The sequence below is a fragment of the Sceloporus occidentalis genome, unplaced genomic scaffold (assembly GCF_023333645.1).
Source record: "Sceloporus occidentalis isolate IW3139 unplaced genomic scaffold, rSceOcc1.0.p SCAF_8, whole genome shotgun sequence".
NCBI classification, from domain to species: domain Eukaryota; kingdom Metazoa; phylum Chordata; class Lepidosauria; order Squamata; family Phrynosomatidae; genus Sceloporus; species Sceloporus occidentalis.
Genome location: NW_028316988.1, coordinates 8,591,720 through 8,605,055, shown reverse-complemented (window position 1 = coordinate 8,605,055; position 13,336 = coordinate 8,591,720). Strand labels below are relative to the sequence as shown.

At 45.4% G+C, this 13,336-nt stretch overlaps 1 protein-coding gene across 1 annotated transcript; it reads right to left on the bottom strand.

Annotated features, from left to right (window-relative positions):
- Window positions 1-1,352: 1,352 nt before the first annotated feature.
- On the bottom strand, window positions 1,353-13,274 carry LOC149307787 (coiled-coil domain-containing protein 30-like). The gene is made up of 12 exons (XM_089536810.1): window positions 11,880-13,274; window positions 11,735-11,792; window positions 11,194-11,312; window positions 10,498-10,713; window positions 9,737-9,894; window positions 9,154-9,319; window positions 8,323-8,444; window positions 7,568-7,709; window positions 4,273-4,388; window positions 3,712-3,826; window positions 2,809-2,876; window positions 1,353-1,548 (listed from the first exon to the last, which is right to left on the bottom strand). Exons 2-12 carry the CDS (start codon window positions 11,778-11,780, stop codon window positions 1,353-1,355), a joined length of 1,464 nt encoding a protein of 487 aa, XP_089392936.1. The 5' UTR covers window positions 11,781-11,792; window positions 11,880-13,274.
- Between the last annotated feature and the right edge of the window lie 62 nt (window positions 13,275-13,336).

Genomic DNA, 13,336 nt, shown 5'->3' with positions numbered 1-13,336 from the left:
TCTCTCCTTCTATTAAAACACATTCCAATGATATATATCACGTATCTTTTTACTTTCTTGTCGTTGGAACCATCCATTATCTTAACAACTGGTGAAGGCCCTTATTTCCTTACAGTCTTAATATTTAAATAACTATAATAACTATCTTTATTTAACCATCCTCTATATTTTTAAAAGGAAAATTTGCTGGGACACATGGTTAGGTCCTTGTGTCCAGAGCTCAGAAGTTACTTTTGCTTTCTTTATCCTGAGGCGACATGAAAATAAAATACATATTTTAAAAAGGAACTTTTGCTGGGATTCATAGTTATGTGACTCTCCCCAGAGCTTAGAAGTTACTTTTTTTTTTTACAACCACTGCTTAGAAAATGTTTTTAATTGTTTTCTTGAGGAATTTTTTTCCCCTCGGATATGAAAATAAAGTATATTTTCTAGAGTTTAGAAGTTTTGTTTTTTTAAACAGACATTGTGCTGGAAATGTTTTAAAATCTTCTCAGATGTGAAAATTAATTATAATTTCTAACAGGGAATTTGCCGGAATACATTGTATGTCCCTCTCCGGAGCTTAGAAGTTACTTTTGTTTTTTGTCCTGAGGTAAAATTAAAATAAAATGTGTTTTCTAAAAGGAAATTTTGCTGGGATAGATGGTTAGGTCCCTCTCCAGAGCTCAGAAGTTACTTTTTTAAGAACCACTGCTTAGAAAATGTTTTAAAATGTTCCCTTGAGGAAAAATGTTTTCCTCAGGTATGAAAATAAAAGTATATTTTCCAAAAGCAAATTGGCTGGAATCCATTGTCTGTCCCTCTCCAGCGTTTGAAAGTTACTTTTTTCAACAACCGCTGCTCAGGAAACGTTTTAAAAACGTTTCGATAAGAAAATTAATGCAACTCTGGAGGGACCCACAATGTATTCCTTTTAGAGAATACATTTTATTTTCTAAAAGGAATACATTTTGGGTCCCTCCAGAGTTGCTTTGCAAGCTTCTCCTTTGACAGACACTGCTTAGGGAATGTTTTAAAATGTCCTTTTGAGGAAAGATGACTTCCCCCCCTCAGATATGAAAGCATTTTCTAAAATGGAATTTGTGTCCCTCCAAGGGCTTGGAAGGAGGAAAACACAAATGGCGCTTGGACCTTCACAAAGTCAATAGCCACTGCAGTGTATTTCTGTGTATCTTTATTAATCCCAATACAAGTTAAAAAGACTAACCGCTACAACTACGTATGTCCAAAAACAATACTCTTTTCAGTAAGGCATTTGGAAGATACTGGTGTGTTTTCTCATTGCAGAGTCTGAGAAACAGGGCTAACAGGACCTTGGAGCAATGGCTTTGCTCTTCGCTTTCGCCTCCTTACAAGTGACCAGAGGAGAAGATCTCTCTCAGTTGATCCTTGGGATCAACCGGATCCGCTGCGGAGGAGGCCATGTTCAAGTAGCTGATCTCTGAAGATGGGAAAAGCATGGAGGAGAGCTGGGCCTTTCCTGCGCTGTCCCCTTGGATGGCTTTCAGGGGGCTGCGAGACTCCGAAAGGTCTGCCAGCGAAAAGCTGGAAGAGAAACGGTAAACTCTCTGTTTTTACGGTGATCTTGGCTGCATCTGCACTGCAGAAATAACCCAGTTTGACACCCCTTTAATGACCATGACTCCCTGCTATGGAATCCGGGTATTTGCAAAGCGGAGATGTCTAGGGTGAGACACTGCAGAAATGACACATTTTGACACCACTTTAACTGCTGTGGAATTCAAGTACACTTGTCCCTCCGTATTCGCTAGGGTTAGGGGAACAAGACCTCCGTGAATCTGGAGAAACCGCAAATAACAAAAGCACTGTTTTTACTTGAAGGACACCTCTCTAGGAATCTCTAGGTCCTCCAGTGCAACTCTGTGGTCAATGTCCAACATACACTGACCCTAGAATGGCACTGGAGTAGCTACAAATGGCCTTTCAGTGCAACTTTTAGTTAAAGTTGACCATAGAGTTGCACTGGAGGACCTCGATATTCCTAGAGAGAACATATTAATCAAATCCGTGAATAATCAAATCTGCAAATATCAAAGCCGCAAATATGGAGGGATGACTGTATTTGCAGTTTGTTGTGGCACCAGAGCTCCCTGACAAGAGGCGGCTAAACATTTCACAAAACGACAGCTCCAGAATTCCAAAGCATTGAGCCATAGCAGTTAAAGTGGTGTCGAAAGGCATTATTTCTGCAGTGCAGATTTGGGTCCTTGTCTCACACTAAACATCTCTGCTTTGCTTGGCCACCCTACGCTGGAATCAGACTACAATGCAGTTGCACTTTGTTCCTTGCAGTAAGACTTTGAAGCTGAAATCTACCAGTGTATGTTGCCTTCCCCTTTTGCCTTTGGCTCACCTGCACCCACCTGTTTCTCCCCCAAGAACTTATTCCAATGTCATTGCAAAAGAGTTGCCTCCAGTAAATGCGGCCAGAAAAGGGTGAAAGGAAAGCTGTCTCCTACGCTTGCTCTTTGGTAACCAGGATAACAAGTAAACCCAAAAAGGTAGGTAAACTCATAAAGTTAACCCATAAAGGGAGGCTTGAAGGGAGAAGCTGTCTCCTATGGTTGAACTCCAGTTACCAGATCATTGGTGGTTCATAGTGCCTTTGAATATGGATGCTACGTTTACCCTCAGAAGACCTGTGGAACCCCATTTTAAAGCTATGTTTAAGCCTGGAACTGTTATTGTCTGGTTACAGGGAAGGGAGTGTGTTGTTTCTGCATGCAGATCCTGGCTCCCTCACAACACTCCTCAGCACATACACAGAGCACATTGATATAGTACCTTGCGTTGGAAAGGGGTAAAATCTTGTTTTGCAGCTGGCACTCGGCGAAGCCAATGCTTTTCATCTCCTGGAAGAAGAAAAGACTGTTTTTTAAAAAGGGAAGTCATGATCTCAACTCAAACTCATTGGAGGACCACTCTTAAGCTTTGAGCAATGCACTTGGCGGTGTATGCAAATAAAGGAGAGTTGCCAGGGGCTGCAATTCTCCAGATAATAAATACATTAATGTGTTGCCCCCCCCCCCCCTCTGGTGGTAGCAGCCCTATTCTATCTCTCATGGTGGCTAGATCAAAAGATGAAGAAAGTCTCTATTTCCAAGCTCTGGTGGCAACATCTTGGATCCCATGTCCGTGGGCCAGTGATGCGGGTTTTAACCCAGGTTTCATACGAACCAAACTCTCTTTCTAAATAGCCTCAGCACCTTGGAAAGCGCCATCAAAGACTGCCAAAGCCTGGAATGGTTTTGCCACACCACTGACATGAGACTCAACCACCAGCGCAAGGTTCTGTAACCTAAGCAATGATTGTCAAGCCTGTGTTTCTCCGCCTTCAATATGCGCTGATGTTCAACCCTGATCTGTTACCAGTGATGAGCCTCCCCAGTATCTGCGATTTCAGGTGCCCTATTTCATCTCCCAATGCTGCACATTGTTAGATTGGTGTACTTCTCCGTAGAACTCCCTGCCACATTGTTAGCCATTTGGAAGGAAAAGTGGGCTGCAAGTAGTGAAAATGGCTGAAGACACAAACAAACCCCAGAGCCCAGAAGGGCTACAAAGACATCTACTGGACCCTAGAGGACCTCATCCCTCACAGCAAGTGATAGTGGGCACCTAGGGATAGTATGGGTAGGGACCTGGCCTCCCTGTTCTGCCCCAGATAAAACCAAAGGGCTTTCTCACTTCCAAGTCCTGCCTGTGGATCTTCCTCAAGGCCCGCTTCAGATCTCCAACTTGAGTAGCCAGCTGGAGGCGCCGTTCGTGATGCTGCTTGTTTTCTTCATCCAAAAACTGCACTCTGGGAAATTCCACAATGGAGAAAAAAGGGTCAGTGCCCTCATTTGCCCCACTCAACAGGGAGTGTTGCAGTGGAAGAAGGGTCAGCCGAAGAAGAACACTCAACCCTGGATCCAGCTGGGGAGACCCAATGCAAGCACAAGGTTCAACTGTGGAACTCACTGACCCAAGGTATTAGCCTACTTCGAGCACTTTAAAAGGGAGGACTGTTGAAGGCTACTAGTCAGGAAGGCTGGGTGCCTATTCTCCAACATTTTACAGATCAAAACAGGTACATGTGGCTGAGCCACAACGTCAGAGTGCACAACTGTCCTGATTTGGCCGGGATAGTCCCAGTTAAACATCTTTCATGCCACTTTTTCAGCTGCTCTTTAAATGCCCCAGTTTCTCCCTCTCCCTACCACATACCTCTCTGTCCTCAGCAAGTAGGCCTTGTTTTTACATTACCTGCTCTGGATTGTGCCGAGAAGCTCTTTGTTGCTCCGCTCGGCCTCTTGCAGGTCGTGGAGCTGCTCCCGAAGTTTGCTTCTCTCCTGCACCAATTCTCCATTCACGGTGGACATCTGTTGGATCAGCGCACAGTTGTTTGCAGGGCAGAAATAACTCCATGGACTAAATGTCTTCATTCTTTCTAACATTCTTCCTAATTCAACATCCCCTTTCTGCTGCGTAAACTCCAAAAACTATGGCGGAAACACCCTGCGCAGGGAGCAGGAATGGGACTGCCATTCCCATTCAGCCCTCGTCAGCATGGCCAGTGGTGGGGGATGCTGGGAGCTGTAGTCCAATGCCATCTGAAAGGGTTACATGTTTTCCTTGAGAACAGACAACAGACACTAAAAATTCCTGTGCCATTTCGTTTTGCACACTATGATGCAACAAAGGAGAAAGAGCATGCTCTGGATGGGAATATGAAAGAAGCTGCCTTGGATCTCATCCTGGGAGAAATTCACTAAATATATTTCCTCCATTGAGAGGAAGTCAGAGGACACTCCTCTATACAGAAAGTAAAAACTATCTGATTTTATTTTACTTTCATTCAGCCTTTCACTCCCAGAGTTCTGGCTCTGTGTGTTTGGGTAGATTTTGAATATGCAAACTCTCCATTGGAGTCAGGGTGTTTTTGGGCTCATTCTCACGTACCAGTTTAACCTGATACCCGATTCGAGTTCGCTGCTGTTGTTATTCGATTCCAAAAGGTCCCTCGTTCCCACTATAAAGCAGATCATTTAATTATGCCAGTGGAATCTCTTGTGCTTTTTCCCCCCACGATTGGTGTCCCCATTAGTTTGCGCCACTTCAAAATAGATGTCAATCATTTGTCAATTTGGAGGACATGGAAAGAAGGAAGGAAGGAACCCTGGAGGATGAAGAAAGAAGGGACCGTGGAGGAGAAGGAAAGAAGGAAGCGACCATGGAGGACAAGGAAGGGACCCTGGAGGATAAGGAAGGAAGGAATGGATCGTGGAGGAGAAGGAAAGAGGGAAGCAACCATGGAGGATGAGGAAGGAAGGCAGGAACTGTGTAGGAGAATGAAAGAAGGAAGCGACCATGGAGGACAAGGAAGGGACCCTGGAGGATGAGAAAGAAAGGAAGGGACCGTGGAGGAGAAGGAATCATAGAATCATAGAGTTGGAAGAGACCCCAAGTGCCATCCAGTCCAACCCCATTCTGCCATGCAGGAACTCTCAATCAAAGCATCCCTGACAGATGGCCATCCAGCCTCTGTTTAAAGACCTCCAAGGAAGGAGACTCCACTACACTCCGAGGGAGTTTGTTCCTATGTCAAACAGCCCTTACTGTCAGGATGTTCCTCCTAATGTTGAGGTGGAATATCTTTTCCTGGAGCTTGCATCCATTGTTCTGGGTCCTAGTCTCTGGAGCAGCAGAAAACAAGCTTGTTCCCTCCTCAATATGACATCCCTTCAAATATTTAAACAGGGCTATCATATCAACCTTCTCTTCTATAGGCTAAACATCCCCAACTCCCTCAATTGCTCCTCATAGGCCAGGGTTTCCAGACCCTTCACCATTTTAGTCGCCCTCCTTTGGACCCATGGCTCCAGTTTCTCAATGTCCTTTTTGAATTGTTTTGCCCAGAACTGGACACTATTCCAGATGGGGCCTGACCAAAGCAGAATAGCATGGCACTATTACTTCCCTTGATCTAGACACTAGACTTCTATTGATGCAGCCTAAAATTGCATCGGCCTTGTTAGCTGCCGCATCACACTGTTGACTCATGTTCAACTTGTGATCTATTTGGACTCCTAGATCCCTCTCACATGTATAAATCTCATTCAGCCAGATGTCACACATCGTATATCTGTTCATTTTATTTTTCCGCCCTACATTTCTCCGTGTTGAATTTCATTTTGTTAGCTTTGGCCCAGCTTTTGAGTTTATTCAAGTCATTTTGAATTTTGATCCTGTCCTCTGGGGTATTAGCCATTCCTCTTAATTTGGTGGCATCTGAAAATTTGATAAATATGCCCCCAATTCTGTCATCCAAGTCATTGATAAAGATGTTAAATAGCACTGGGCCTAGGACAGAGCGACCATGGAAGACAAGAAAGGGACCCTGGAAGATGAGGAAGGAAGGAAGGAACCGTAGAGGAGAAGGAAAGAAGGGAGCGGCCATGAAGGACAAGCAAGCAACCCTGGAGGATGAGGAAGGAAGGAAGGAAGGCACCGTGGAGGAGATGGAAAGAAAGAAGCGACCATGGAGGACAAGGAAGGGACCCTGGAGGATGAAGAAGGAAGGCAGGAACCATGGAGGAGAAGGAAGTGACCGTGGAGGATAAGAAAGGGAGCCTGGTGGATGAGGAAAGAAGGAAGGGACCGTGGAGGAGAAGGAAGCGACCATGAAGGACAAGGAAGGGACCCTGGAGGATGAGGAAGGAAGGAAGGAAGGAAGGAAGGAAGGAAGGAAGGAACCGTGGAGGAGAAGGAAAGAAGGGAATGACCATGAAGGACAAGCAAGCGACCCTGGAGGATGAGGAAGGAAGGAAGGGACCGTGGAGGAGATGGAAAGGAGGAAGTGACCATGGAGGAGAATGAAGGGACCCTGGTGGATGAGGAAAAAAGGAAGCAACCATGGAGTACAAGGAAGGGACCCTTGAAGATGAGGAAGGAAGGTAGCAACCATGGAGGAGAAGGAAAGAAGGAAGCTACCATGCAGGACAAGGAAGGGACCCTGGAGGATGAGGAAGGCACTGTGGAGGAGATGGAAAGAAAGAAGCAACCATGGAGAACAAAGAAGGGACCCTGGAGGATGAGGAAAGAAGGGAGGGACCATGGAGGAGAAGGAAAGAAAGAAGCGACCATGGAGGACAAGTAAGGGACCCTGGAGGAAGGAAGGCAGGAACCATGGAGGAGAAGGAAGTGACCGTAGAGGATAAGAAAGGGAGCCTGGCGGATGAGGAAAGAAGGAAGGAACCATTGAGGAGAAGGAAAGAAGGAAGCAACCGTGGTGGACAAGAAAAGGACCCTGGAGGATGAAGAAGGAAGGAAGGAAACGTGGAGGAGAAGGAAAAAAGGAAGCGACCATGGAGGACAAGTAAGGGACCCTGGAGGATGAGGGAGGGAGGAAGGGACCGTGGAAAGAAGGAAAGAAGGAAGCGACCATGGAGGACAAGGAAGGGACCCTGGAGGATGCGGAAAGAAGGAAGGAAGGGACAGGACCCTGGAGGATGAGGACCCTGTGGGACATGCTTTCTTCACCCCAACTGTGGGCTCTCACCTTCTCCATTTGGCGCTTCGATAAGCGAAGCTTGTTCTCAAGATGCCTGATGCTGACATCGCGCTGTTTCAGTTCCGAAATGAAGATCTCCTTTGCCCGCCGGAGCTTTGCCTTGTGCTGGAGTCTCTGCTCATGGTGCTTTCTGAGAAAGAGAGGGGGGCAAGCCAAGGGCACCTTCAGAAACAGCGCTGCCTGCGAAGCTTGTACAAAACAGATCTTCTAAGCTGTGGCACATCACTGCCAGGGGTCTCTGCCTCTCCTCCATTACCACCATTAATGGTCTACTCACCATCCCCATCCTCATTCCCACCACCTGTTCCATCCATTCAAGGACCATCTATGGATTTTTGTCACGGTAGTACTTCTGAGGCAAAAATCCTGCTGGTCTTCAGGGACCCATGTGACACAGACATAGAAGTGATACTGTCTGTTTGTTAGGAGGCTGGTCCCATTCTTGGAGGGGACGAATGCTGAAAACTTCACTGGGCTGAGGAAATACAAGAAGTGGATGCTATTGCTAAAACTTGCCACTATCCTAATTGTGACCTTAACCCTTATGACATACTACCGCTGTCTTGATTTGTCAGGGACAGTCCTAGTTAATCCTCTGAAGTTCCATTTTTCCAGAGGGTGTGCCTCACTGGCCTCAGAAAATACTACCCCACAATTCCCGTAATGCAAAGGATTTTAAAAAGGAAAAAAAGCAAAAACAATCCGGTTGCCTGAGGAATAATCAATATTGTGCCTGCCTTCACCTGACTGCTATGTCCACCCGCTTGAGGATGTGCACAAGCTCCTTGAAGAGGGCCTCCTTCTCCTGTTGCAAGGTGATGATCTGCTCCAAGAGCTTCTGGCTGTGTGTTTGGCAGTGGAGATGCTAGAAGAGAGATTTGGGCTCTGGGTCAGTTTTCCAGCCGATTAGAAGCCCAACACAGAATAAATTTTGCCAAAGTGAGAAGGCAGTACGGATATTTCAACACTACAGGCCAGTTGTGGATTTTAGCCTTTCTTGGTTCAGGAAAAAGAATGACACTGGAAAATAAGGTTATCCAAAGATTTTTCTGTACTTATATCATTCTCTCTCTCTGTCTTGTTTCTTCATCTCAGGGCTCAGAAAAGCATCCCCTTCAACTGTCCTGATCTGGCAAAGACAGTCTTAATTAATCCTCTACTTTTTCCAGCTTCTTTTAAAACGTCTCTTCTCTTTCTTCCTGTCATCTTCCCTCTCGCTCCTCAACTTATGCAAACTTGAGTTCAAAATACTGAACTCATTTACACTCCATTAACTCAGAGAGGGCGAAAGGAGAAGAGAAGAGGAGGCAGATTCTTGCCCTTCTTGCTGCAGCCTATCCTTGCTTTTGTGTTCTCCCTTATTAATAGCATTGGACATCGGGAACACAGTCCCCTGTTGCTGGGCCACATATGTCCTGGTTTTCATCTGTGGAAGGTATGGAAAAGGTGATGGGGAGACTACAACTTCCAGAATCTCCCAACCATGCTGATTGGGGACCTAGGAAGGTTGTAGTTCCAAACATCAGCTTTCCCAAGCGGTGACTATATTTCGAAGGCATTGTGGCTTTGCTCACCTCATTCAAGAGGGTCTTCTTTTCTTCTTCCAAGACCCGCAACCGGTCTTCCTGCTGCTGCCCTTGAGCTTGCAGCTCCACACATGTCTTCACCAACTGCACCTCTTTCTCCTGCTGGAGCCTGAGCTGCTGGTGGAGTTCTTCCGATCGCTGATCCAGGAGTTTTCTGGTGGACAACATCTCATCCGTAAGAAGAAAAACAACTTGGGGAAGAGTTAAGAAGGTGCCAGCACCCACATTCCTGTGCTTGGAAAGGTACGCTTAAAAAGCAATCCACTCTCATTGCTTGTTAAGGCCTTTTAAAAGCAATGTCCCTCCTTGCTGTTATTCCTTGCAACCCATTGCCTTTATCAATCCTTTACTACAGGTTTTGGTTTAATTTTAACCATACATTAGAATACTGTTTCAAATGGTGTACTCTATTCTTTTTTGTTTTTCAAATACAGTATGTTTTTGTATTTGTGTTTTCAAATGGTTGTAACTGTGGCTTTTTAACATAACTGACATTTAATTGTTTTTTAGCTTTGGTATTATACTTTAAAAAAACCTTAACTGTTATTTTAAGCCTGTGACTGGGTGATACCTTTTCTGCTGCTCCTCTTCAAGGTGCCGCTGAGCCTTCGTTTCCTTTTCTCGGAGCTCTTTCACCTCCTCTTCCAGTTGTTTCCTCTCCAAGATGTGGGTCTCACTGAGTTGCATCTGGTGGTGAGATTCCTTCAGCTTTTGCTGCAGCTCTGCAATCTGGGAAAGCGAACAATATATTACATTAGAGAGACACTAACCAAGGCTAGTGAGAGGTAATCAGAGCTTTAAACATTCATGAAACTGTCTGAAAGTCCTAGGTTTTGTTCCTGTACAAACCAATTTTATTTTGGAGATCCACATAACATTTTCTTCATCCCAACGTATTTCCTGGGAACTCCTGGCATTGCCAAGGACTTTTCATTCCAACTTATCTGGTCAGTTTAAATCAACCCACTGTTTTTCAAATGGAAATGATGGCTACTGCCAGTAAACACAGCTTTGTTTCCAGGAGACAGATTCAACAGGGAACAAGCAAGGGAAAGAGGACCATTTACACCAAAACAAAATGATGCTAATGTTTATGTAGTCTGATATTGCTAAAGCGCTTAGTCCTTTGACTATATCTCCAAGAATTATAATAAAAAGCATTGGTTTTCTTCTAAAATTCTTTGGTGCACTCACTCCATTAGCCAACGTATGTTTGCAATGTAATCCTTTGTGCCTCTTCCCTTCCTGAACCCCGCTTGGACATCTGGCATGGAAGTTTAGCATTGACAGCAAAGGACTGTACTGGGCAAGGACCCGAAGGTGGCCACTGACCTTTTCCTCGGCTTCGGCCAGCCTGGCTTTCTCCTGGGCGAGCTTCTCCTGGAGGCCGCTCTGGTCTTGTATCTCTTGGGACTGCCTGAGCAGCTCTAGCTCCAGTTCCAGCTCCTCCGTCTTCTGATCACTGAGCTCGGATTGCGAGGTAAGAGACGAACAGGCCTCAGAGGTATCCAAGAGCTTCTGCTCCACCTGTCTCAACTCGTCTACAGTCTGAGAAGAAAAAGAAGAAGGGGCCATTTTTAACAGAGCTTTGAAGGAGTGAGTTATAAGTAACATCCTCCTCCTCATAATGTAACATCTTCCTCCTCATCATGATGTTACTGTTACTATCTGCTTTCAGGCTGCTTCCAACTTATGGCGACTCTAAGGTGAACCTATCAAGGGGTTTTCTTTGCAGAGTTTGCTCGGGGGGGGGGGGTTGCCTTTCTTTTTGCCTTCCTCTGAGGGTGAGAGAGTGTGACTTCGTCACCCAGCATGGTGTACAGGCTTGAGTGTTGGACTATGTCTCTGGAGACCAGGGTTTGCGACATCATAGCCCCCTTACATTTGAACCGGGATAGGGACAACTGTGGACTGCCACTCCCATCAGCCCTAGCCAATGGTGAGGAATCCTTGGAGCTGTGACCCCACCACCATCACAAACATCATCCCAGTTCCTTGGTTCCCCAAACTTTAGTAATCAAGACTTACCTGCTCCTGGCAGCCAGGTAACAAAGATAAGTCAAGCAAGCGGATTCTGTTGCTTAACGCCAGGATTTCTTGGTCCAGCTGAATGTTACGCACCCTCACCCTCTGTAGCTCCGAGATTTCTAAAGGTGATAAAGGACCATAACCAAAGCATCCAGGGAGTCTCTGCTCTTGGAAGGGTACATACATCTTGTGATATTCCCTCCCTGGAGGACTGGTTCCCACAACTGATTCACTACTGCAAGGGAAAGACCCCAAATGTGCTATTTTGCTACTGATTATGGTACACAAAATGCACACCTTCATGTTTTGGGGTTTTACTTTCATCCTGTGTTGTAACCCTGGCAATGAGCCTAAATACCCCAAAGATGCCAGACCCTGTCTGATCTTGGAAGCTAAGCAAGCTCAGCTCTGATTAGTACTTGGATGGGAGACTGACCATGAATAACTGAACAGACTCACAAAGGTAGCAAATCTGGTTCCTTCTTTGCATACCTTCCAAATGTACCAAGCTGCTAAAGGAATGAGCAGGTATGCAACTTACCACTGTTTTCCACTTCATCTGCCTGTTCTTCCATATTTTCAGCCATGGATGACGCTGACTGGAAAAAAGATCAAGACAATGAAGTCATTATATGGGTCAGATGGGGAGAGAGGGTAGCAGATGACTGCTTTTTCTAAAGATTTACCTCTTGGGTGAACAGTTGTCTGATGGGAACACATCAGTTCCAGTTTTGCTTTTCAGCCAAAAGCCTGCTATGTTTTCAAGTTTTCTTGTGGGAAAAACCCCAAACTGCCACTTTGTTTAATGGCTTTGCAGCAATTTGGAAGATTTGTGAGCCATTTTTCATGATTTGGGGATTCGGGTACAAATATGGTTTGGAGTCCACATTCAATCCACAGCCGACACTGTCCCATCCCTATTCTTGATAAGCATAGTAAGTGGCAACAGGGTTCTAGTAGAACTGTTCCAGCAGCCCTTGGTTTGAAGCAACAGAGTTGACAACGGTTTTCAAAGAGAAAGTCATTTTTAGTCTGTTTCAGTGTGAAAAGGAGGAATCAAGTGCCACCTTTAAGATGAACTGATTTATTTTAGAGTGAGCTTTTGTGGCACTGAAATCCACTTTTTCCGATGCACTGTTGGAACGCCATGTTCAAGCTACAGGGATTTAAGCACTGACACAGTTATGCCTCAGTGAAAGCAAATGGGAAAGGAATCATGCTGGAGCAATTGCCCTGAAACTTACAATAGCTGGATGCTCTCTGCTGGCTTTGTGATACTATCTGCTTGGAAGAAAGGAGGCAACAGCCAAATGCTCCAGAAGGAAACCCTTCAAAATAAGAAGATGATCCCAGATGGATCAGCCCCAAGGCCTCATCCTGTTTCCTAGAATGGATACCCAAAGAGAAGTCCACAGTCAGGACAAGAGGGCAAGAGCTCTCTCCTGCTACTCATGAGCAACAGAAATTCCCCTGGATCCTCAAGGGCGAAAACCACCCACCCTGCCTTTCCGTGACTTGACAGTCTTTTCTGTGAATATATCTAATGCCTTTGAAAAGTGTGGAAACTGGTGGCTGCCATTCTATCTTTGTACCAGTAAATCCCATCTTCCATATTTAAAGCCGCAAATGGTAGAGGACCAAAGTGTTTTCAATTGTATTGAAACTACTGATGACTTACTTGTCAGGATACAAGATCCTTCCAAAAAGCACAACTCTTGATTCCTGCAAAATGCAACTGTCAGAGTTTGAATCGGAGTGCAGAGCTCAAATCCTATGGCTCTGATTGTAAAAACAGCCCAAAATAACATACGCTGTAAAAACTGAAATACACACTCTTCCCACGTGGGTTCTGTTAAGAATTAAACTGCATTTCTCAGCAACCCTTCAGTTCATCCCTCCTTCCTTCCAACTGCCCAACTGAACTGTCTCAACTCCCCAGTTCTGCTGCATTCTCTTGTCTCCCTAGTAACTTCTCCCACCGTCTCTGTTCTATATTCCTTCCCACCGGACACTACCTACATCAGGTCCACTACAGAGCCATCTGCCCTGGCGAGTCATTGGTTTCTGGCCCCAATTCAGTGTGTCCTTCCCTCTCCATAGTTCATAGGACCAGCTTGATGAACTCTCTAGGAAGTCTTTTGAA